This window comes from Fusarium odoratissimum, assembly GCF_000260195.1.
Source record: "Fusarium odoratissimum NRRL 54006 unplaced genomic scaffold supercont1.9, whole genome shotgun sequence".
NCBI classification, from domain to species: domain Eukaryota; kingdom Fungi; phylum Ascomycota; class Sordariomycetes; order Hypocreales; family Nectriaceae; genus Fusarium; species Fusarium odoratissimum.
Window position 1 is genome coordinate 923,416 of NW_022158695.1, and position 22,315 is coordinate 945,730.

Sequence of the window (22,315 nt, forward strand, 5' to 3'; positions counted from 1 at the left end):
CGAGCAGCCGTATCCGTAGATACACTAGCTTGGCTTCACAAATGATCCTTCAGAAAACGTTTGACGAGCCTGTAATTAAATGCCTGCAGGAAATCCCTGCCACGAGGCAGTGAGTGACAAGACGACGAGGTGATTGATGACCAATTCCCTGTCAGTTTCCATCCATGGCTTCTTGTTGGGGTTTCTCCCGCTAATGGCGCAGGCTTCTCCAAATGTGTGGCGCTTAAAAGCCAACCCTCCATGGAAGGGGAAAAAAAAAGGGGACACACAACGTTTTAGTGGTTCCGACTCGGCTGATGAGTGGGAGAAGCCATCGACATCCATCCAATTTCCCACCCACATTCATTGGGTTCAGAAGGGACTGGGAATCGGCATGCGGCATAGTACTCTGTACTTACCTACCTACCTTACTTAACTTATTGTGAACATTCATGTTGCTTTTAATCAAATTGTTCGTTCGCTAATAATTCAAAATTAGCTGCAGCCACTGTCGTTCTCGCTGTTTCTCTTTAATTGTATTCGTCGTTGCGAAAGCTTGGACGAATATTCATTCGCTACCTCGCATTGGATCCATGTTGGAGAGTCTAGAAAGTGGTCAAACCACCACAACCCCCGGTTGCATCTTGTCGCAAACGGGTCTTCTGCTGTTACGAAATCTCCAATCGCGCCTTCACCGACCCTCACTAAAATAAAACCCCTGCTGGGTTTCTCTCGTGGTGCTCTACCTACCGAACCTGTCCGTCCTAGCCAAGCGAATATTGCAAGCGTCGTTGGCTCGTTCGTCCTTGATCTTTAATCTTAGCTTCCACCTCCAACCTCGACCTTGACCTCAGCCTTGGTCTGACCTCGTTTTACCGAAGTTGTCCCCAATCAACCTAAAGATCGCCGCGATCCTCCTCGACTCTTGGACAGTAAACATCTCTTGATATTCATTTCTGTCTCCCCTCGGTTCAGGCTCGCGGCGAGTCTTAACGCGCCTTCTCCATGAAGAGGCGCTCCTCCGGGTCGGCCGATGACGGTGACGAATCCTCCCTCGACTCCGATATTCCCGACCCCGATCCTAATTCGAAAACGCGCACATCACCCGCACGAGCTCGAAGACCGAGTAGTCTCAATTGGAAGCCCTCCAACGATCGCAATGGCAGAAACGGCCAGCCTCGCGAAGAGCCTCGTCAAACGACCGCCCTGAAGCCCACCTCTCTTGCAGCACCATCCACCCCCGACATGGCTCTGGCTAGGACACCGACGCAGTCTCCGTCGCCGAATCGACGCATACCCCGTCCACGCTTCTCCATCGTTGTCTTGCTCACTTCTGCATTGGGTATCGTCATCCTTATCAGTATCCTAAGGTCTCTTGTGACCAGTCAACTCGATCCAAAGGGTTGCCGGATGTCGTACATGCGCCCATCATATGTGCGCTTCACCGAGTTTGATACGGAACATACACGCTTTGCAACCAAGTATTCGTTGTATCTGTATCGAGAACAAGGCATAGAGCCACCGGACAAGGTACGTCGAAGCGTCTTTCGCCCAGCATCTCGTTCGTTTGGCAACTAAACTCGCACGTTGATAGCTTCTGGGCATCCCTGTCTTGTTCATCCCCGGAAACGCAGGCAGCTATAAGCAGGTCCGTCCAATCGCTGCCGAAGCAGCAAATTACTTTCACAATAACCTTCAGCACGATCGTGGCGCTCTTGATGCTGGTATCCGGAGTCTAGACTTCTTTACCGTGGATTTCAACGAGGATATCACAGCATTTCATGGCCAGACGCTACTCGACCAAGCCGAATATCTCAATGAAGCTGTTCGCTACATCCTGTCGCTTTACTCTGACCCCCAACGCGCAACTCGAGAGGGCCATCTCCCTGATCCGACATCAGTTATTGTTTTGGGACACTCTATGGGCGGAGTGGTCGCAAGAGCTATGCTTGTTCAACCTAATTACCAAACGAATTCGATCAACACCATTATCACAATGTCGGCACCGCATGCTCGCCCCCCTGTCACTTTTGACGGGCAAATAGTTCAAATTTACGATGAGATCAACGATTATTGGCGTCAGGCTTATTCGCAAAAATGGGCGAACAACAACCCTCTGTGGCATGTTACTCTGGTTTCGATCGCCGGTGGTGGGTTAGACACGGTGGTTCCATCAGATTATGCAAGTCTCGAGTCTCTGGTTCCTCCGACACATGGTTTCACTGTCTTCACAACCGGTATACCGACTGTCTGGACAAGTATGGACCACCAGGCTATTCTTTGGTGTGACCAGTTTCGGAAAGTCATCACCAAGACTCTCTATGATATTGTCAATGTTCATCGAGGATCGCAAACCAAGCCGCGAGCTGATCGAATGAAGACCTTCAAAAAGCGATTCTTGACAGGAATGGAGCCAACTATGGAAAAGGACTTGCCACTGAAAGAAGCCACCACTCTTCTGACATTGAGCGACGACTCAAACTCGATTCTTCCAGCAGGACAGCGGCTCGTCCTTAGTCAAATCGGCCAGCAGCCGAAGCCTCGAGCCCATCTGCTTCCCATCCCACCTCAAGGATCTCCCGAGGTCAAACGGTTCACCGTTCTTACGGATGCTTCTTTAGACGAAGCTGGTGAAAATGGCAAGGTGGAAGTCTTGTTCTGCAGCGTATTTCCCTTCCAGTCTGGGCAAGCCACATCGCTGTATCCATTCCAAATTGATCTCTCGACCGATGATAGCGGCTCGACAAGGCTTGCTTGTAAGAACGCTGCATCAGACCGTATTCTGCTGCCTGCATCCACATCCTCGTCTAGATATCCTTTCTACCTCGACCGAGAGCGAGAAATTGTCCCTTTCTCATACCTTCAATATGATCTCGACCAGCTACCCGATCACCAATTTGTGGCTATTATAGAGAAGTCTGTTTCAAGCACGCGCAGTTTCTTGATTGCAGAGTTCAGCGATCAGTCTGCGTTTTCGAAGAAAGAAGACGCTAGTCTAGCGAAATTACTTTTATCTGGAATCACCGTGGACCTGCCTGCAAACCGGCCTCTGACCACAGAGGTCAACATCGCCTCGTTGCAGTCAGCTCTTCTTGCCTACAAGCTGGAAATCACAAGTCCCCATTGCCAAGCTGAAAAGGTCCTCTTCAGCCCTTTGGTCCGACAATATCTTGATCAGCCATACGAGTCCAAGTATTTTGTGAACGCTCAATCTGTCGATGTCAGTTTGCATGGCGTGGCTCCCTATCTTCCCCCCTCGCTGGGATCTGGGGCTGAAAAGGGGGTTACGTTCCAAGTTTGGACAGATCCTTCATGCGGCTCAAGTATTCACCTTCAGATCAAGCCTGATTTCTGGGGCAGCCTCGGCAAGCTCTACATGAGGTACCGAACTGTCTTTGCCGCTTTCCCTATGTTAACGGTTGCTCTCGTTTTGCGCAAGCAGTTCCGCGTTTACGACAGCTCAGGGGTTTTCATCTCATTCTCACAGAGTCTGGATTTGTGTCTTCGCCAGTCGATACCGCTACTGCTTGTATCTCTGACGCTCTTGTCGATGTCAATGGAAGGAGTTCCAGCTACCTGGCTCGGCAGATGGTGGTACCAAGCGCCTGCTGCACCCTTATCCATTGACTTTCATCGCCACGACATTCTTATTGGGACGGACGATCCCTTCTTCTGGTTTCTTGTCCCCCTGATTGGTGTCGTTTGCATTGGAGTTTGTGCCATGGTTCACTACATGACCAAAGCCTTCACGCATGTCCTTGGCTTCCTTTATTGGGCACTAACCCTACTCCCCCTCTCAAGCGGAGCTGAAGATGATGGTGTAGCGAGAACACCTGCATTCGTCCCGTCAACTCCCAAGAGGCGTATGATCACTACAGCCATTCTGTTGTTCCTGGTCTGGACATTCATTCCCTACCAATTTGCCTATCTGGTGGCATGCTTGGTGCAGCTTTTCACGGTGATACGAGCTCTTCGTATCAATGAAACTGCCCCTTCGGATGCAAACTCGAATTACTACCACTATGCACACTCTGTCCTGCTCCTAATGCTGTGGATTCTCCCAATCAATCTACCCATCCTAGCAGTATGGATTCGCAACTTGGCTGTTCATTGGCTCACGCCATTTTCTTCACACCATAATGTTCTTTCAATAATGCCCTTCATCCTTCTCGTGGAGAATCTGACAACAGGCAAGATGGTGCCCCAAGTTGGTAGACTTTTTGGTTATGTAACGAGCCTGCTTCTTTTCGCGACTGCGCTTTACGCCGCCATGTACGGGATCTCTCACGCGTATATGCTTCACTACTTGGTGAACATCATTGCTGCTTGGCTGGTCGTGTTGCATTCTACTAAGGACCCCTTCTCCCTAAGCGGTCTCGGCGCGATTTTTGAAAGTAGCCCAACAGAGGAACACAAAAAGTCTAAGGCTTCTTTATGAAGGACTCGTACGACCACGATCATATCGTGGATCATAATGTCTCCTGTTGCCACGCTTTCGTGCGTATCATCACATAGGATTGTCATTACTTCAACAAGGCACGACCATTTCGCGAACCATACACTACCTACTTTGTTTTCTGTTCTCACGAATTATTATTCTTCCTGGTTGGTTTGCAGCGCGGGCTTGCCCGGTAATACCTATTTATTTTGCATGGTTCTGGAATCAACGTCTGCTGAGCATCTGCTGATAGACAGCGTTGTACGCCTCCTGTCGGCACCAGTCCACGACATGAGCATTTGTTCGGCGTTTTATGGGTAGATGGCACAATACAGGGAAGGTTGGAAGAGCCTGGCTTCATTTGCAGGGTGTCAGTCACCTTTGCCTATTTTGGCTTTGGTTCTTGTTCAAACGTTGCCATTCTTAGAAATGACATGATGGTGGATTAATTCTAATGTCAAGCCTCGTTTTGATGATTGTGAAATAAGACCTTGGATATGTGAACGAGGCATCATCAATCATCAAACAGTAAACTTTGATTTGCATCTAAATCTCCAATGAGACTTTGTCCATGTTAATCTTCATGTTATTGCCTAATTGTGAAAGTGAAACGCCAGTCTATCTTCTCGTCTAATGTCCCGATTGTAATCCTACGTTCAGGAGAATTCCTTCCTAAACGCCGTTGAAGCTCCAGGTACCATCTAGTGGAATGCCACCAGGATGAGGCAAAAGACACGAACTTCAGCATGTGCCACAATTGAGCACTCCTAATCCTCTTCGTCGCCCTTATCCATTGCTCTGAGATATTTATTATGTCGGTGACGGATCGCCCAAAGAGTGATACCCGTTCCCGCGCAGCAGGAGATGAGGGTAACCCAGTAAGCTGAGCGATAGCATTCGAGTCCAACTGAGCAGAAACGCTCACCGTCTGGTCCAACAACACTATGCTGGTCATAGATTTTGCCATAAAAGATATTAAAAATGTTGGACGAAATGACGGGAGCCATGGTCAAGAAGCCCCAGTTTTGGCTTAATCCCCGAACGCCAAACATTTCGGCGACAAGAGAAGGAGATACGCCGAATAGGAAGCCATAGGCGAGTCCTGATGGACCCGAAACCAGCCCGAGGAGTTGTGGGTTCTCAATATTCAATGCACACACTTGAGCGAAGATGAAGACTGCGCAAGCGACGACAAGACACCAGAGCCTGCTGGCGTGAAGCTTGTTCACCAAAAAGTCCGAACCCACGCCTAAAGACTATGATTAGAACTGGGGAAACAAGCCTGGGTTTACTAATGCGACTCACCACTCAATAGTCTACCCAAGAAACTGCAAATAGAAAGAGTCGATACATGCATTTGTTGCCGATGAACGAGAAATTCGTCAGTGACATTTTTGTCATAGTGTTTCCAAAGAGCCTTGGCGTCGTTGCCGATGTTGCTTGAGACATGGTCAGCTGAGCACTCCGAAAAGCGATGGGAGCTAATCATACTTGATGGTCATGAGACCAACACCAGCCAAAATAGCCATGATGACAAAAAGGTGCCAAAAACTGACACTGCGCACGAGAGCAAGACCCCGGATGTCTACATGATGAGGTCCACCGCTATTAATATCACTGTTTTCAAGAGGGGGCTGTCCAGGTCGAGATATCAGGGGGGACGTCTCGCCAACCTCGAGGTCTTCGGGATTCTCGGGGGCGACCACAAGGCCAAATTCAGGCGCAAATGATATTCCATGAGAGCCCGTCCGATCTGGGGCGTCGGCGGGGGCGGTTGATGAGGATGCTACAGCGGGTGCGTGGGAGCTCGTAATTGTGTTGGTGTTGGTGCTGGTGCTGGTGTAGGTGCTATTACTACTGGAATTAGTCAACATACCGGGTTCGTCCTCCGCTCGAGACGAGCGGTAGGGCTTTGGTTCGTCGGAAGAGCCTGCTCGGAGTTGCTGGGGGTCGGTAGAAGGAATACTTGGGGTTTCGTCCGAAGCAGGTACAGCCTCATACTCGGCTTGTTCGTGATGGACCTTGAGGAAGAAGAAGCTGCCAAAAGTAAGGCCAAAAGTGCCCCAAGCGAGAAGCTCAAGGAAAGCACTGGGGTCTCCAGGGAAGAAGACTGCGCCAACGAAGGAGAAAAAGAAGGCGCTTAGACCAAAGGCGGCCAGAGGAAAGGCTGTGGCGGTTCCCCGATGGTTGGGCCAGTTGAGAGCAGACGTCTTGACAGCAGCAGCGAATGCCATACAACCACCTAAGCCGGTCATATAAGAGAAGAGACACATCAACATGACTGATCCTGATCCACGATGGTAGGCTTGATGTAGTGGAAAGTAGCCAAAGAGCATAAATATAGCTCCACCAAGAACAGCAGGTCGAGGACCACGATGGTCAACGAATATGCCGATGGGCATTCCCAAGGTGTACATTCCCAGGTTGCCAGCCAGGCCGATCAGGTTACTCTCTGTAGACGACAGCTTGAGTCGTTCTGCGAATTGCGGAGCCCAAGCTGAGTAGACATACTATAAGTTGCTGTTAGACACCTCACTCAACAATGATAGAGCTGTTGAAAAAAGACCGACATTGGTACCACAAGCCAGGGATAAGATAGTAGCTGCAATGCTGGCGATAATACGGGCCTGAAAAAGGCTTTGTTGCTGGTCTTGATGCATCTTGACGACAAAAACAAAATAAATAAGGCTAATTAAATGATAGTCGAGTGACTGAGTATGATCTAAGGTAGTTTGAAGATGAGGGGACGCGCTTCTATGAAGATAAAGTTAACATTTGGCCAGTGAGGATGATGCTGACCCAATTGCTGGATGATAATGGGGGAGGACAGAAAGAGAGAGATAGGAAACTCCTGATGTAAGAAGAGTACCCAACGTAGCACACGTGGCTAAGGTAAGGTAGGATAAGGAATAAAGGAATATTTCGGATATTGATAAGGTCAGGAACAAATGAATTAGTTAGGGGAGACGAATACTATGGAGCATCTCGTGGCTCGCTCACGTAGGTAGGTAGTCGGGACGGGAGTGGAGGGAGGTTGATTGACTGATCAATGATAACAGGGAGTCAGGGACGAACAATGTACAACTGAACGCGAAGAAGATCCCGAGACTAGCCCTTGTGAGTAATTATGCATGATACTGGGGCCGAATGCCGGGGAGAGCACAGCCACATTATAGATGTCAAGCCACATATTCGGAGTACCCACTCCGTTCTTCGGCTTTCCCTGACGACGTAATCTCACGTGGACACTCTTGATTGTAGCCTCATGCATCCTGCCATCTCCAACATCGTCAACAGGCTCTAGACAGATTAGGCACCATTCCAAAGGGTGATTCACGATACCGATTCTGGTCTCTTTGCTTTGCTTGATCTCTCACGAAACCTTATATATACCAAGAATCCACCAACCTCGACTTCAACTAGACGCCAACAACCTCATCGCGCGCCGTCGCAATGGGTGCTCTCTTGTCTTTGCCGCTTCTGGCGGTACCCAGCATTGGTACCGTATGTTACCCATCCTTTCCAATTCTCTTCTCCTGCGATCGCTAATAATCTCATCAGATTGCTTCCTTTGCTGCCAGTTGTTGCGGCGCTGCGACCTGCTCCATGGTCTGCAGCGCCTGCGGCAAATGCGGCAATAGTATCGCAACCCGTATCGCATACGCGCTCCTCCTTCTCGTTAACTCGATCATCGCATGGATAATGCTCACGCCTTGGGCTATCAAGAAACTTCAGAAACTTACCCTCGACTACGTTACGATTAATTGTCCGACTGGTGAATGCCATGGCTGGTTCGCGGTTCACCGAATTAATTTTGCGCTTGGTCTCTTCCATCTCATCCTTGCTGGTTTACTCTTTGGTGTCGCGACTTCGAAAAACCCCCGTGCTGCTATTCAGAACGGCTACTGGGGCCCCAAGGTTATTGCATGGCTCGCCTTTGTTGTCCTCTCCTTTTTGATTCCTGACAACTTCTTCTTGTTTTGGGGCAACTACATTGCTTTTGCCGCAGCCATGCTGTTCCTTTTACTCGGACTCATCTTGCTTGTTGACCTAGCTCACAACTGGGCCGAGTATTGCTTGGCTCAGATCGAGGATACCGACTCAAGAGTTTGGCGATTCGTTCTGATTGGGTCTACTCTGGGCATGTATATCGGTTCACTTGCCATGACTATTGTGCAGTACATATTCTTTGCTCGCGGCTCATGCTCTATGAATCAGGCTGTGATCACTATCAACCTGATTCTATGGCTCGGAATCTCGGTCATTTCGGTCAACCCTACTGTTCAAGAGTTCAATCCTAAGGCGGGACTTGCTCAAGCTGCTATGGTTGCTGTCTACTGCACATACTTGACTATGTCAGCTGTGTCAATGGAGCCCAACAACGAGTGCAACCCTCTTATTCAGGGACAGGGGACACGAGCAACCTCTATTGTTATTGGTGCAATTGTTACTCTGCTCACAATTGCTTACACTACCACACGAGCCGCAACCCAAAGTCTCGGACTTGGCAACTCGAATGGAATCCAGTTGCCCGACGACGATGAGCACGGACTTGTGACCCAACAGCCCAGTGCTCGGCGGGAAATGCGAGCCGAGGCTTTGCGCCGAGCTGTCGAAGAAGGTAGCCTCCCAGCTGACGCCCTGCTGTCCGATGACGAAAGTGAAGCTGGGGACGCCCCTGCAGGAGACGACGAGCGAAACAGGACCCAGTACAGTTACTCAGTGTTTCACATCATCTTCTTCTTGGCCACTGCTTGGGTGGCTACTCTCCTCACCATGAACTTTGACGAATCTACCAAGGATGGTGACTTTGCGACCGTTGGCCGCACCTACGCTGCGAGCTGGGTCAAGATTGTCAGTGCCTGGGTTTGCTACGGCATGTATACGTGGACTTTGGTGGCGCCTGTTGTCCTTCCCGACCGTTTTGACTTTTCTTGAGCTGTGATATGCGTTTGGCGGAGTTTTGAGGGAGCGCTTGTATATATTTAGCTTGGCAGACTGTGTTTAAGTTTGTTGTTTCTTATATGAATAAAGAACAATTGTACTCAGGGTCTAATATGAGTCGTGAGCATGTTTCGGAGCGTAACACTCCGCATGGTGCCTACTGAGCTGATGGTTAAAATCCACGTATTCCTTCACCGGTGAGCCATGTAGGAACGAACCCCAGACATCTCAATGCAGGTCTCGGGGACCAACCTACAAGTGACAGATGCAATGAGACATAGTAGACAGGAAAACAGGAAGACAGGACTTACCTCGAATCAGGAGTGAGCTACGGAGATTATATATCAAATGAGCCATTACTTCATCTGATTACATCCACCTTCACAGTCGTGTAACACTGGACAAGGGGGCAGGAGAGTTCGACGAGCAAGATCAAGCGTGCCCTGGCACGTGGGTGAGTCTAGATAACTGATAAAGAATACCTGGCAGCTTGACCTGTATGGCTATCGAGGCGATGTTTGTGTTGTGCTTCACCAGAAGAGGCGCCAGGGGATAGTCTCAGGGCAATACTATATTATGTGGCGTACCTCACTGTGCTATGATGAGGCTATCGCGAGATTAAGAGTATGAGACGGGGATTCCTGAACCTTTGTTTTAGGTATGTATATTGTCCTGCTGGAATATGATGTTTGGTGTTACATTGCCATTTAACAACAGCCATTTCACTCTCAGTTGGTGTCGCTGAAAGTGTTTTGATATCTCTTCACTCTTCACTCTTTTCTCATTCACTCTCAGAAATCACACCAAGGCTATCAACTCCCGACTCTGACCATCAAGTACTCCGTGCGACCGCCGTCGCCTGTGTCACCCCTATATCTATACGGCTTTGGTTCTGATTTCCCCAGAGCACATTTCGTTACACCAACGTGACCAGGCCCGTGTCGAGGTGCGTGATGCGTGTAGAATGAGATGTGATGGCATATCCTTCTCCTGAGGATGCGCTGTCATACCCCAAGCAGCGTGAGCGCGATCTTCAGGTCGGAGGTCTCGCGTAGCTTCGCCAACCAGATGCGGGCGGCTTGATGAGATATCAATGCCGAGACTATCATGATGACGATGATGAACTGAGAGGCTGGTGGTAAGGACGTGCTGTAAGTAGCTGAGGTCGAAGCTCAGCAGGACCATAGCCCATAAGGATGTCGCTTGTCAAAGTACAAGAGACGCCTGAGTGTATGCTCGAGAAACTGGGGGGTTAAACGTGGAGAGGACGACAGTGTGCCTGACCTCTGAACTAGCAATACCCTTGACCAAAACCAAACTCACCACCAGCAACAGCAAAAGGAGGAACGCGATGCCACATGAAGTCGAGATAAGTGGGAGAGAAGCGACAAGGTCGGGTCCTTTTCTTCTTCACGTTCCAAGGCTTGCACTGACCATGATTACCAGCACACTTAAAAGAGATGGCCTAGTCATATCGACCCAGGACAATCATCCAAAGCCTGGGAAGAGAGACAGAGGAGGTGGCTACATGTTTGCATCCTGGATCAACGAGACAAGTCGAGAATGCTTGGCATCAACGAGATTCTGATACAGCAGACGGGTATGTTCGATCTTGAATCTTTCGTATTTCTGGATCTGTCTCAAACCTATTGCAGGTTCCCAAAATAAATAAATCTAACTCCGTGGTTCATCCCTGCCAACGCCAGCTCGAGATGATAATACAGGCCTTTTCTTTTCCTTTACTTTTTATTGATAGAAATGCCGGTGAGGCGGTATACGGCGGTGAACTTCCCCTTGCCACCATTCCGTCAATGGTCGAGAACCATGACAAGTCCGGTGGTAGAGAAATGGTAATCAACAGACTATCGAATTCGCTTGCAAAAATCAAAATGTTCCTTGAGGCTCAATTGGATTGGCCTGTTCTTTCGTGGCCCTTCTTCGCGATACTTTTGTAGCTCATTGAATGACAAGGGGGGTTGCTCCAAGCTCCTTGGCTACGCCAGCAGCATGGAAACCATCCAAAGTCACGGTCACAGCACCAGCCTGAACCAGCTATACAGTCTGTTAGCTTTGCCCAATATCGCAATGATCGTTACTTACAGCGCGAGAAAGATCCTCAATCAGGTCATTCGGGTCCTCGATACCAACGCACAGTCTGATGATATCTTCAGGCATTTGCCGTTCCGCTCGAGTCTTGGCGTCGATGCTGGCATGGCTCATCTGGCAGGGCATGCTGATCAAGCTGTTGACACAGCCAAAACTGACGCTGATGGCCCAGAGACGGGCAGCCTCAACAATACGCTCGGAAACGGCAGGATCACCAGTCTCAAACGAGAGCACAGCGCCAGCACCGCGAGCCATAGACCAATGCAGATCGTACTGGGGGTGGGATTTGAGTCCAGGGTATCGAACACGGAAGCCACGGGACTCTAGAAACTCTGCAATGGCTTGAGCGTTGGCTTGCTGTTTCTCCATTCGAATAGCCAAAGTCTTGACACCTCGCATAAGCAGGAAAGAGTCATTTGGTGATAGACCACAGCCCGTGGAGTTAATGACAAAGAATAGCTTGTCTCCAATCTGAGTGTCGTTCATGGCAATAACACCAGCCATGATGTCGTGGTGACCAGACAGGTACTTGGTTCCAGACTCGTACACAATGTCGCAACCCACATCAAGAGGGTTGAACAGCATGGGAGAAAGCATGGTGTTATCAACAACAACGAGAGCCTTGGGGTTGACTTCATGTGCCAAGCGAGCGATAGACGGAATATCCACAACCTTGATCAAAGGATTGGTGGGAGTCTCTAGCAAAACCATGGCGGTCTTCTCCGAGAGGCGTGCCCGCACGCTATCAACGGTTGTTGTGTCGACATGGTGAACAATGATGCCTTGGTTGGCAGCTAGGTAAGTAAGCAGACGGTGGCTGCCACCGTAGAGATCATCGCCAGTGATAACCTCATCGCCAGGTCGGAGTAGTCGAGTAATGACATCGAGAGCACCCATTCCCGAGCTGATAGCCAGCGCTCGCTGAGCGTTCATAATCTTTGCAAGGTGTCGTTCGAGGTGCGTTCTGGTGGGGTTTCCAGAGCGCGTGTAGTCATATTCTTGCTGGCCACCGCTGGCTGATGTCTGCTTGAAAGTGGCAGACTGATAGATGGGAACGCTGGAGGCGCCATATTGGTCCTTGCTATCTGTGTATACAAGTTCGGTGGCGAGGGCATAGCGTTTGCGACCATTGCGAGGGCTTGACGGAGCGGGAGATGGAGGGAGATCATGTCCCTCATTGTCAATTCGCTTGAGAGGGTTGGCTGACTTGCCAGAGTCAGTGGGCGAAGGGGCGGACATTCTCGATAAATTTAGTCGCAGCGTATGTGTCGAAGTCAAGTTGTATACAGAGGTGATGGATGGCGGGGAGAATGGTTCTAGCTTGGTCGGAGGAGGGGCGGGCGCTAGAGAGAAATCGCAACAGAGTTTATGCGACAAAAGCGAAACTCAAATACAATTGAAGAATGATTGAAGAGAGAGGAATTGAAGAGTTTCTAGAGGGGAGAGGTGAAGACTTGCCGAGTCAGAGCTTGGAGGAGAAGGGTCGCTCGGGAGTCGGGGAGTCATTCCCGCTGTCGGCGGTCTGGGCTGGAGAAGATGGACTGCAAACTCAAAACTCATTATCTGCACTGGATGAACTACGCAATGGGAGTGCCGTGTTTCTGTACAAGGGCATCTGCAGCGCCAATTACAGGGGATCTTGCACCATCTTTCAGTGACCCCTAGGGCTCTATAGTGCTGCTCGCATACCACTGTGACGGCTTGGGTCCCGCCCACCGCTATTCTTCTGGGTCATCCGACCGATTAACGGAGGGCGATTGATGCTGAGATACCTGCGGAATGCCGGCTGCCGGTGCTCAGGACAAGGTATATTGCTATCGAATCCCCAGAAACCCATAGTGGGGTATCCCAAATGACGTGATCAGACACTATCATGGCCCATCGCGTGCTGTGCGTCCCTGGTTAGTGAACTGCACTGTACGGGAACCCCGGAGGACGGAACCGGGCCCCGACTTGAGCACCGTGGTCGTATCTTCAGCCCTGGCGGACAATTTCAGTTTGTGGGGGAAAGAAGGACAGTGCGAGTGGTACGGTATAGTCGATGGTAAGCCTGAAGCAGACATCGTGATGCTGCTGATTGGGCAATGACTGGTGAGGTGCTGGCCAGGGTTGAGTGTTTCTATTCAACATTATCGGCCGTTGCTGGCCTGGATCGTTTGCTAATCATCATGCTAGTCCTGCTCCTCCGCAATCAGCTCCTCAACACCGCTCGACCGTCGCTTTGGTTGCAGTTTGATCTGTCCTCCTTCGCGGCCAAGGAAGTCATCTGATCTAATGCCACGGAATTGCCTGGGATCCACGGATGACATGGCGTGCCCACTCTCACGATGCTGCCGCATGTATTCTCGTACGGGCACCATTGCTGCATCTCGGCAGGCCTCCTTGATGTCACTACCAGAGAGCCCAGCAGTAATCCTTGCAACGTAATCGAGGTTGAAATACTCAGGATCCGTCTTGGTATCTTGCAAGATGAGCTGTAAAATTCGACGTCGCTGCTCTGTTCCTGGCAGCGTGACAGGAAATTTCTTTGGCATACGGCGAAGGATGGCCTCGTCAATATCATTGATACGGTTGGTCGCACCAAGAACCATGATTCGAGCAGGCATCCCTGAAGAATTCGAGGACGTCAAACCATCCCATAGAGTCATGAACCTACGTTTTGTTAGTGTCAATTAGATAGTGGCGATTGTTGTAGAATTACTCGGCCTTGACCATGCCACTGGCCTCATGCTCGCCACTTCTACGAGTACCGAGGACAGCGTCGATTTCGTCAATAAAAATAATAGCAGGCTGCATTTTTCGGGCCAAGGAGAAAACGGCACGGACAATCTTGTTCGAGTCTCCATACCATTTCTCTGTTAAAGTCGAGATATGCAAGTTGATGAAAGAAGCACCACTCTCATGGGCAACAGCCTTAGCGAGCATTGTCTTTCCACAACCCGGAGGACCGTATAGAAGAACACCGGAGGGAGCAGAGAGTAGAGGCGCGGCGTGGGAGTAAAGGTGAGGCATCGTCAAAGGGTATATGATCGACTCTTTCAGTTCTTCGATAATCGTATCCAGACCGCCGATGTCTGCAATTGTTAGCGAATCATGGGGAAAGGCATAAAGGCCTCAACCTGCAAGTTCACTCACCGTCAAACCCAACAGAGATGTCCTCAGGAGGGACCATCTCAAGTGCAACCAAGTTCTCGTATTCATTCAAGACCAGATCCTCCGGTCGTGGCCCCGTTCTCGAATCGCTATCATCTCCATAATCAAGTCCGTCCTTCTTGTGTCGGTTTAACCGCTCAAGGTGCGCTTTGGCTTGGCGTCTTGCTTGTTCATGTTTTTCTTTATCGGGGTCGGCAATGTTGCTCAAGATAGGGTTGAGGAAATTTCGAGCCACATATAGGCCAGCCGTCATCTAACAGACTGCTGTGAGCACAATGCCCTCGCATCCAACAGCGGATTTCGAAATATTGCACTTACCATGCCCGCAAAGAGCAATATGTCCATGGCGACATCGCCGAGCTTACGTCGTTCCCCCATGCCGAGGACCCAGCGCAGCCAAGGGGCTGACTCGGATGGCATGAGATAGCAAGGAGAGTAGGTGGCAAGAGGGCGATGACTGCCACACGATAATCAAGTCGGAATTGGTGGTAGTTTTTCCAGTTCAACAAAGATTTGCCTTTGCCGGCGTCACCTGGAAAGGCGTTGACAAGTCTAAAGGTTGAAGGCTGAAATGGGTGTTTGAAGAATAAAATGGAAGATCAATCAATATGCGCGTTTCGGCAGGAACCTAATGCGCTGGCACATGCCCACCCGACATCCCGTTGTTAGCGGTAAGTGGCGGCTAGTGTCAGTTTGAAAGCACGGGCCATAGATTCATGGATGTCTCTGAGCCCATTTGTTTACATGGATGGGTACCTCGATGAGGATCTCAAGTAAGATCCAAACTTTGATGTGGATTTATCCCCTCCAGCATTACTATCCCCGCCCATCACTTGCAATAATTGTCATTGATATCCGTGCAATTATAGTCGCGCATTCTTCAATTTCAATCCTTCAGCTGTCCTTATTTCTCTGGTATTTTTCTTTTGCACCTGCTTCTCTTGCGCGTGCTTTTGCGACACATTCATCCACGATCGTCGACACAAGTGACCATGCCACCACGCGCGCGCGCAAAGCCTGCAGCAGGCCTTGCTGGACTCTTGGCTTCAGATTCAGAACCCGATCTAGACATGTTCGATCAATCTGAGCTTCAAGCAGCCGTGCGGACCATGAGCACAACGAAGAAGCCCCGCGGTCGACCACCAGGAACGGCCAGCAAGGTCACTAAAACAGCACCTCGAACGACGCGTCGAAACAGCGCCGATAAGCTCGCGCCTTTGCCTGAAGCAATAGCGCAACCCGCTACTACGAGCAAAATCAATGGTGGTGCCACGAAGGGGGGGCGCAAGACCAAACAACTGGCCCCAGATGAAACGGTCACATTTGAGGATATTGGAGTTCCTGCAAGTGTTCCTGCGACTGAGACGAAAAAGGGGTTGCGGGGGCGCCCAAAGAAACTGAACGGCGACACCTCGATACTTGCTCCGGAAAGTGCTGTCAAGCGACGTGGTCGACCCCCGCGACAACCAACCACACCCTTTGAGGAGATTCCGGAAACGCAAGCAGAAGACGTGATGGAACTTGATGCCGTACCGGAAGAAGATGAAGATCGCGACTCTGTTGTGGGAACGACTGAGCCCTTAGAGTCATGGTCCAGCTATGATACCAGTGACGTCGCATTGCGGAGAAGGCTAGGTGAACTCACTAAGAAATACGAGGCTCTCGAGATGCGCCATCGGGATCTACGTGAGGTTGGTGTTCGAGAAGCTGAGCGGAATTTCGATCGACTTAAGAAACAAGCTGAAGAGCGAACAGCGGGTAAGTCTCATTGCATGAACTCCTCTGCGTTGCGCATTGTACTGACTTCCACAGCTGCTACGCAGCTTATATCTGAGCTTAAGGCTGAGCTTGCTGCACAGACTGCCCTGGCGAAGGAGGGTGAAGAGCTTCGAAAGCAACTGGAAGCCAGCGAGATCAAGGCTGAGAATCTGGAGGGCAACATTGAGAGCCTGAACAACTCTTTATCCGAAGCCGAGGCAGAAATCAAAACTCTTTCAACCAAACTGGCCGCTGTGAGGTCGGGAAATGCCAATAACAGGGTTCCAGGAAGCGCTATCAAAGCCTCGGGGCCAGCCAATCGCACAGCACAGGCGGAGGCTGCTCATGCTGCACAAGCCATTGCACAAGCCAAGGAAAACCTGTACGCAGATATGACAGGTTTGATCATGCGTGGTGTAAAGCAAGAAGACATAGGAGATACCTTCGATTGCATACAGACTGGGCGCAATGGCAGTAAGTTTAATGATCGATGGTCTCGCTCCATATGTATACTGACTATAGCCAGCCCTTCATTTCAAACTCACAGTAGACAACGACGATACTTCAGACAACATCGAGGATGTGCAATTCACATACCAACCACAGCTCGACGCTGGGCGTGATGTCGAGCTGATGGAAATGCTTCCAGACTATCTCACGGAGGAAATTGTCTTCCCGCGGTCTCAAGCGCCAAAATTCTACTTGAGGGTCAGCAAATCTTTGGCAGAAGACCTGTCCAGACAGTAGAATATGTTATTTTCGTTGTTGCGGTAGGATGTGTCTGTTGTTAGTGATACCCAAGACTTATTTCAGCGTTATGCGTGTACAAGCAAGCACTCAATGAGGATAGATTAGTAATGATTCTAGATAGAGGATCTGGTGACTGTACGGGTGTCAATGAGAACCTTGTTGATAATCAGTTTCTCAACACCGTTCGTTTATCAAGGTTGCAAACTTCCAATATCCGTCAAGGTGCGTGAGCTAGGTCATGGACTAGTGATCATGGAATGGCTGACATTTCCAGGACCATTTCCCTTATGATCGCTTGAGCCTATTAATCTTTTTAAAGTTCCCGCCCTTTGGCTGATCTGATTTGATACCAGGGCTCGATTTTACATTGACGGGACGGGAGGCTTGGATCCAATGAGACTTTAATGCAGCCAACCACGTGTAAAAGCTGAAGGACCATCCAGGGCCAAGTCAGCACCTAGCAGTGGAGGGGTTGTAGCGCAGGGCCATTAGCGTATTTCCCCTGCAGATGGGGTCTTGCACTAATTTGTCGGATAGACGCGTCCCTCGTCAGCGTCATTCCAATTCTGGCCACGGTTTAATATCTTGTCTTGACCTCCACCTACAACTCAACTCAATGGAGACTGTCTCTCATTACATCTTTGTTTGACGAGATCAAGGAGGACTTGTTCACTGCCTCTTGTTTCTCTTGATATTTGTTGCTTCTATTTTTCTTGTCCTCTCATTTAACGCACTTTCGACTTACGTGGCACCATTAGACTTTGATATAGCATCGTCTTCCACCCCCTGACTTACACCAACCAACCCATCGTCGATCATTCGAACTGTCTACACTTGCAACTACGCGCCGGAGCATATCAATTGCGTTGCCATGGCTGGTTTCAGCCGCATTGGCTTCATGGCCATTGCGGTCGCTTTCCATTTGGTCTATATCTTTTCCATCTTCGACATTTACTTTGTCAGCCCGATTGTCTCAGGCATGCGATTGTTCAATGTTGAACGTACAGACGATTCTCCAAAGGCCCCTGCAGATCGCCTTGTACTATTTGTTGGTAAGTTGACCTATAACGCATGATTTGGCCAGTGTGACTAAGTCGCTGCACTCTAGGTGACGGTTTGCGAGCCGACAAAGCATTTCAAGCCCACCCCGAACCATACCCCGAGTCCGATGAAGACCTCGTCCCTCGTCCGCTAGCTCCTTACCTTCGCTCCCGAGTGCTTGAGCATGGAACCTTTGGCGTATCACATACTCGTGTGCCAACGGAATCCCGACCCGGCCACGTGGCCCTCATTGCCGGCTTGTACGAGGATGTATCTGCTGTTGCGACAGGATGGAAAATGAACCCGGTCAATTTCGATAGCGTTTTCAACCGCAGCCGACATACCTGGAGTTGGGGAAGTCCCGATATTCTGCCAATGTTCCAACATGGGGCTGTTCCAGGAAGGGTCGATGCCTTTGCATATGGAGCTGAGCTTGAGGATTTCTCCAAAGATGCTACGGAGCTTGATTACTGGGTGTTCGACCATGTCAAGGACTTCTTCGCCGCAGCAGCGACGAACGAGACCCTCAATACCGCTCTTCGCGAGGACAAGGTGGTTTTCTTCCTCCATCTGCTAGGCCTGGACACAACTGGGCACTCTTACCGGCCTTACTCCAAGGAGTACCTGCACAATATAAAAGTAGTTGATCAAGGTGTGAAGGAGATGGTCGAGCTCATCGAGGGCTTCTATGCCGATGACCGGACTGCGTTCGTCTTCACAGCTGACCACGGCATGACAGACTGGGGTAGTCATGGCGATGGACACCCTAACAATACCAGAACTCCTCTCATATCATGGGGTTCGGGAGTTGCCACTCCCGCGTTGCATCCCGACAGTATTGCCCCTGGTCATGATGAGTACTCTTCAGACTGGAATCTGGACCATGTTCGAAGACATGATGTTGCTCAAGCTGACGTCGCGGCGTTGATGTCATATCTCATCGGCGCTGAGTTTCCAGCGAACGGTGTGGGCCAACTTCCTTTGAACTTTCTATCTGCGAACATAAAAGAAAAGGCACAAGCTTCCCTGGTCAATGCTCAGGTCATTCTTGAGCAATACCGTATAAAGGAGGAGAGCAAGAGGAACGTAGAGCTCCGCTATCAGGCTTACGGACCTCTCAGTAATGAGAACCTTGGCCCTGAGCAGCGCATTGCTCACATTCGCTCTTTGATCGACGCTGGTCAATTCGAGGAGGCCATTGAAGAATCAGACGCTCTGATGGAAATTGGACTTCAGGGAATTCGCTACCTTCAGACTTATGACTGGTTATTCCTACGTGCTTTGATCACTGTTGGCTATTTGGGATGGATGACCTATGCGACCACCACCGTCCTTTCCTTATATGTGGTCCAGGAGAGCATTCCCCCTCAGCGCACATTGCTTGGATCGGCGTTCTTCTCCTCGGTACTTGTCGCTCTTTACTCATCCTTCGTCGTCTCTAAATCCCCACCTGCGTACTATCTGTATGCATTTTTCCCTGTTTTGTTTTGGGAAGAGGTGTATGCTCGAAGAGCCAGCGTTGCCAAAGGTTTCCAGGCTCTGTTTGGCAATATCAAGTCTGGTGGTGCGGTTGCAGCACTGATTTTCAACGTTGTCCTCTATTTCGGTATCATTCAATCTCTGGTAAGTCCTCTTGATGTTTAGTCGGACTTTTGCTTACCAGTCCTAGGCCATTGGATACATTCATCGTGAAGTCCTGACTGGGCTGTTTGTCTTGGGTGCTTTCTGGCCAATTACGCTGGGCGTTTCATTCTTGAAGTCCCATGTACTCCTGACCCTCTTGTGGTTCATTTCTTGCTTGGCTATGAGTACTTTCACCCTTCTACCGGCGATGAAGGTCGAAAACGTATCCCTGATGTAAGCTTTATCCTCAACCCGTGAATTGTTGCAGACACTGATTAGAAAGCTTGATTGGCGGTGGATTGATGACTGTCATCGGTCTCGCATACTTGGTCCTTGAAGATTTTATTCTCTCAGATTTCACCACCTTCAAAAGCAAATCAAAGCGTCTCCATACAAGTCGAACGCTCCTTGGTACTCAAGTAAGTTTGATTTATTAGAGAGCATCTCAGAATCGCACCGCTCACGCAGTTTTCAGATTGGCCTTATCGTACTTGCCATGCTCGTCACGCACTCCAGTGCCACTTCACTGCAAGCCAAGCTTGGTCTTCCAAGGGGAAACCAAGTAGTCGGCTGGGTCGTCTTGGGTGAGTCAATCGGATTTGATTCATGGACACGTGTAACTAACAATTGTCAGTCATGTCGCTTCTCATGCCCTTGGCATATCGGCTACAGCCTAACAGCCACTACATGCATCGCCTTGCAATTATCTTCCTAACCTGTGCCCCGACGTTCATCATCTTGACAATTTCGTACGAAGGCCTATTCTATGTGGCCTTCAGCATTACTCTATTGGCTTGGGTGCGCCTCGAGTACGCGGTACATGCATTCTCAAAGAGCAAAGCCCAGAACGAGACAGCTGTCGCCGAGCAGCAGAAACGTGAATTGGGTACATTTCGGCCATTGACCCTCTCAGACGCACGGATAGCACTGTTCTTCATGGTTCTACTACAGTCAGCCTTCTTCAGTACCGGCAATATCGCTTCCATCTCATCGTTTAGCTTGGAAAGTGTATCAAGGCTTATCCCAGTGTTTGATCCTTTCTCGCAGGGTGCATTGCTGATTCTCAAGATCATTATTCCATTTTTCCTAATCTCAGCGAACTTGGGAGTTCTAAACAAGAGATTAGGTGTTGCACCATCTGCGCTCTTCATGGTCGTCCTCACAGTCAGTGATGTTTTGACACTCTACTTTTTCTGGGTTGTCAAAGATGAGGGTTCATGGCTGGAAATTGGTTCAACGATCACACATTTTGCCATCGCCAGTTTCTTGTGTGTGTTTGTCGCGGCACTCGAGCTGGTGAGTGCAGCATTCATCGCCGGCATTGAAGTCGAACATGAAGAACCGGTTGCCGCGAATGGCATGAAGCCCAAGACAAACGGCAAGGTTCCGTCAAGGACACTTGCAGGGTAGCCATGGGCAGTAAATACTTCCTGCAAAGGGCAGTCCAATGTACAATAATCTCTTGACAGTTTCAAGTCACCAGCAATATCTAATATTCCCTTGGCGAAGTGACATCAGGGTTGAATAGAATACGAGCATGAACCCATGTGACAGTCAACAGGGGCACTGCCTCGAGCTGTGTAGGGCTGAAGGGAAAGCCTACCGGAAGATGGCCGGATTCCAGGGTGACACGGTCATGAAAGGGTTGCGTCTAAGGCTTCTTGGCAACATGTATTCTGTTTAGCTGCGCATCCATCACGATCACAACGAATTAACGAGGTTGCAAGGGCCGGCTGAGAAGAATCTGGGGACCGATTCGGAAGCCCGGAGGTGTGGGTCGGATTTTGCGGGGGCCTCACCGTAATGGGCGTACCAGCAAGTTACCATTTTCATGTGAAAAGCTTAAGTGAAACAAAATGGGACTTTGGGAACGAGGAACGATAGATATAAAAGTAGTGCCTTGAATGGTGGGAATATAGAGCATGCATAGATCTTTATCCAGCCTTGAACTTTACGTCAGGTACTGAACTTTCGCGTGGAAACTCAGTTTTGACCAACTGTTCAGCTCGAACAAGAGACTCACAAAAGGTTGCTTCCCCAGGTTTTAACACAACTTGTTCTGTTTCGACTAGTGAACTTGCTTCAACTGCCCAGACCAAACTTAATTAGGAACTTGGGCCGCCGCCATGAGTCCTCGAAACGTTCACATGCCACGAACCACATAAACCAGCCATGACGACGTCGACAAGACAGCCTGTCTCATCATGATCCAAACTGTCCAACTGTCGATCAATTCGTGGGGACTTCATTTCATGCACAAATTCTTTTTAGGCGCGAAACATTAACAGACTGCACCTCCTTGAATTCTGAACACAGGCACGCGCTCCGAGAGACAGGTCACGCGCTCACGCCGCAGTTCTAGGTGATAAGTGTTCCAGAGATGGATCATGGGGGCTGGGTTTTAATGAGAAGGATTCAATCTCGGATGATCTCCATTGCCAACCATGTTCTCCTGGATCTAATAAGGTAGTTGAATATCAAGGATGTGAGATGACAAGGCTTTCACATGAACGATATCAAGCA

At 49.7% G+C, this 22,315-nt stretch overlaps 7 protein-coding genes across 13 annotated transcripts; 4 read left to right on the forward strand and 3 right to left on the reverse strand.

The window, feature by feature from the left end:
* The first annotated feature begins 288 nt into the window (after positions 1-288).
* Positions 289-5,744, forward strand: FOIG_06698 (uncharacterized protein). 2 transcript variants are annotated; one of them, XM_031205871.1, is made up of 3 exons: positions 304-421; positions 479-1,509; positions 1,574-5,026. In XM_031205871.1, exons 2-3 carry the CDS (start codon positions 985-987, stop codon positions 4,415-4,417), a joined length of 3,369 nt encoding a protein of 1,122 aa, XP_031064595.1. In that variant the 5' UTR covers positions 304-421; positions 479-984; the 3' UTR covers positions 4,418-5,026. The 2 variants fall into 2 exon arrangements, with proteins under 2 accessions (XP_031064594.1, XP_031064595.1); XM_031205870.1 differs by having other exon boundaries at positions 289-1,509; positions 1,574-5,744.
* Positions 1,654-7,510, reverse strand: FOIG_06699 (uncharacterized protein). 3 transcript variants are annotated; one of them, XM_031205873.1, is made up of 5 exons: positions 6,988-7,510; positions 6,294-6,927; positions 5,909-6,002; positions 5,723-5,856; positions 1,654-5,666 (listed from the first exon to the last, which is right to left on the reverse strand). In XM_031205873.1, the coding sequence occupies exons 1-5, from the start codon at positions 7,075-7,077 to the stop codon at positions 5,185-5,187; spliced, it is 1,434 nt and encodes a 477-aa protein (XP_031064597.1). In that variant the 5' UTR covers positions 7,078-7,510; the 3' UTR covers positions 1,654-5,184. The 3 variants fall into 3 exon arrangements, with proteins under 3 accessions (XP_031064597.1, XP_031064596.1, XP_031064598.1); XM_031205872.1 differs by having other exon boundaries at positions 5,909-6,927; XM_031205874.1 differs by having other exon boundaries at positions 1,654-5,856; positions 5,909-6,927.
* Positions 7,511-7,646: 136 nt separating this feature from the next.
* FOIG_06700 (uncharacterized protein) lies at positions 7,647-9,478 on the forward strand. Its single transcript, XM_031205875.1, has 2 exons — positions 7,647-7,921; positions 7,979-9,478. The coding sequence occupies exons 1-2, from the start codon at positions 7,871-7,873 to the stop codon at positions 9,353-9,355; spliced, it is 1,428 nt and encodes a 475-aa protein (XP_031064599.1). The 5' UTR covers positions 7,647-7,870; the 3' UTR covers positions 9,356-9,478.
* A 515-nt stretch (positions 9,479-9,993) lies between these two features.
* Positions 9,994-12,979, reverse strand: FOIG_06701 (cystathionine beta-lyase). The gene is made up of 2 exons (XM_031205876.1): positions 11,462-12,979; positions 9,994-11,413 (listed from the first exon to the last, which is right to left on the reverse strand). Exons 1-2 carry the CDS (start codon positions 12,704-12,706, stop codon positions 11,318-11,320), a joined length of 1,341 nt encoding a protein of 446 aa, XP_031064600.1. The 5' UTR covers positions 12,707-12,979; the 3' UTR covers positions 9,994-11,317.
* Positions 12,980-13,248: 269 nt separating this feature from the next.
* Positions 13,249-15,233, reverse strand: FOIG_06702 (adenosinetriphosphatase). Its single transcript, XM_031205877.1, has 4 exons — positions 14,939-15,233; positions 14,603-14,873; positions 14,169-14,541; positions 13,249-14,119 (listed from the first exon to the last, which is right to left on the reverse strand). The coding sequence occupies exons 1-4, from the start codon at positions 15,038-15,040 to the stop codon at positions 13,639-13,641; spliced, it is 1,227 nt and encodes a 408-aa protein (XP_031064601.1). The 5' UTR covers positions 15,041-15,233; the 3' UTR covers positions 13,249-13,638.
* Positions 15,234-15,344: 111 nt separating this feature from the next.
* Positions 15,345-17,598, forward strand: FOIG_06703 (uncharacterized protein). 3 transcript variants are annotated; one of them, XM_031205879.1, is made up of 4 exons: positions 15,345-16,378; positions 16,433-16,852; positions 16,905-17,350; positions 17,403-17,598. In XM_031205879.1, the coding sequence occupies exons 1-3, from the start codon at positions 15,613-15,615 to the stop codon at positions 17,123-17,125; spliced, it is 1,407 nt and encodes a 468-aa protein (XP_031064603.1). In that variant the 5' UTR covers positions 15,345-15,612; the 3' UTR covers positions 17,126-17,350; positions 17,403-17,598. The 3 variants fall into 3 exon arrangements, with proteins under 3 accessions (XP_031064603.1, XP_031064602.1, XP_031064604.1); XM_031205878.1 differs by having other exon boundaries at positions 15,387-16,852; positions 17,403-17,473; XM_031205880.1 differs by having other exon boundaries at positions 15,394-16,378; positions 16,433-17,350; positions 17,403-17,422.
* Positions 17,599-17,633: 35 nt separating this feature from the next.
* FOIG_06704 (GPI ethanolamine phosphate transferase 1) lies at positions 17,634-21,623 on the forward strand (the record flags this gene model as incomplete). Of its 2 annotated transcripts, XM_031205881.1 has the most annotated exons (6): positions 17,634-18,180; positions 18,237-19,792; positions 19,839-20,026; positions 20,076-20,211; positions 20,268-20,376; positions 20,427-21,623. In XM_031205881.1, the coding sequence occupies exons 1-6, from the start codon at positions 18,000-18,002 to the stop codon at positions 21,200-21,202; spliced, it is 2,946 nt and encodes a 981-aa protein (XP_031064605.1). In that variant the 5' UTR covers positions 17,634-17,999. The 2 variants fall into 2 exon arrangements, with proteins under 2 accessions (XP_031064605.1, XP_031064606.1); XM_031205882.1 differs by lacking the exon at positions 17,634-18,180 and having other exon boundaries at positions 18,201-19,792; positions 20,427-21,202.
* Positions 21,624-22,315: the final 692 nt, after the last annotated feature.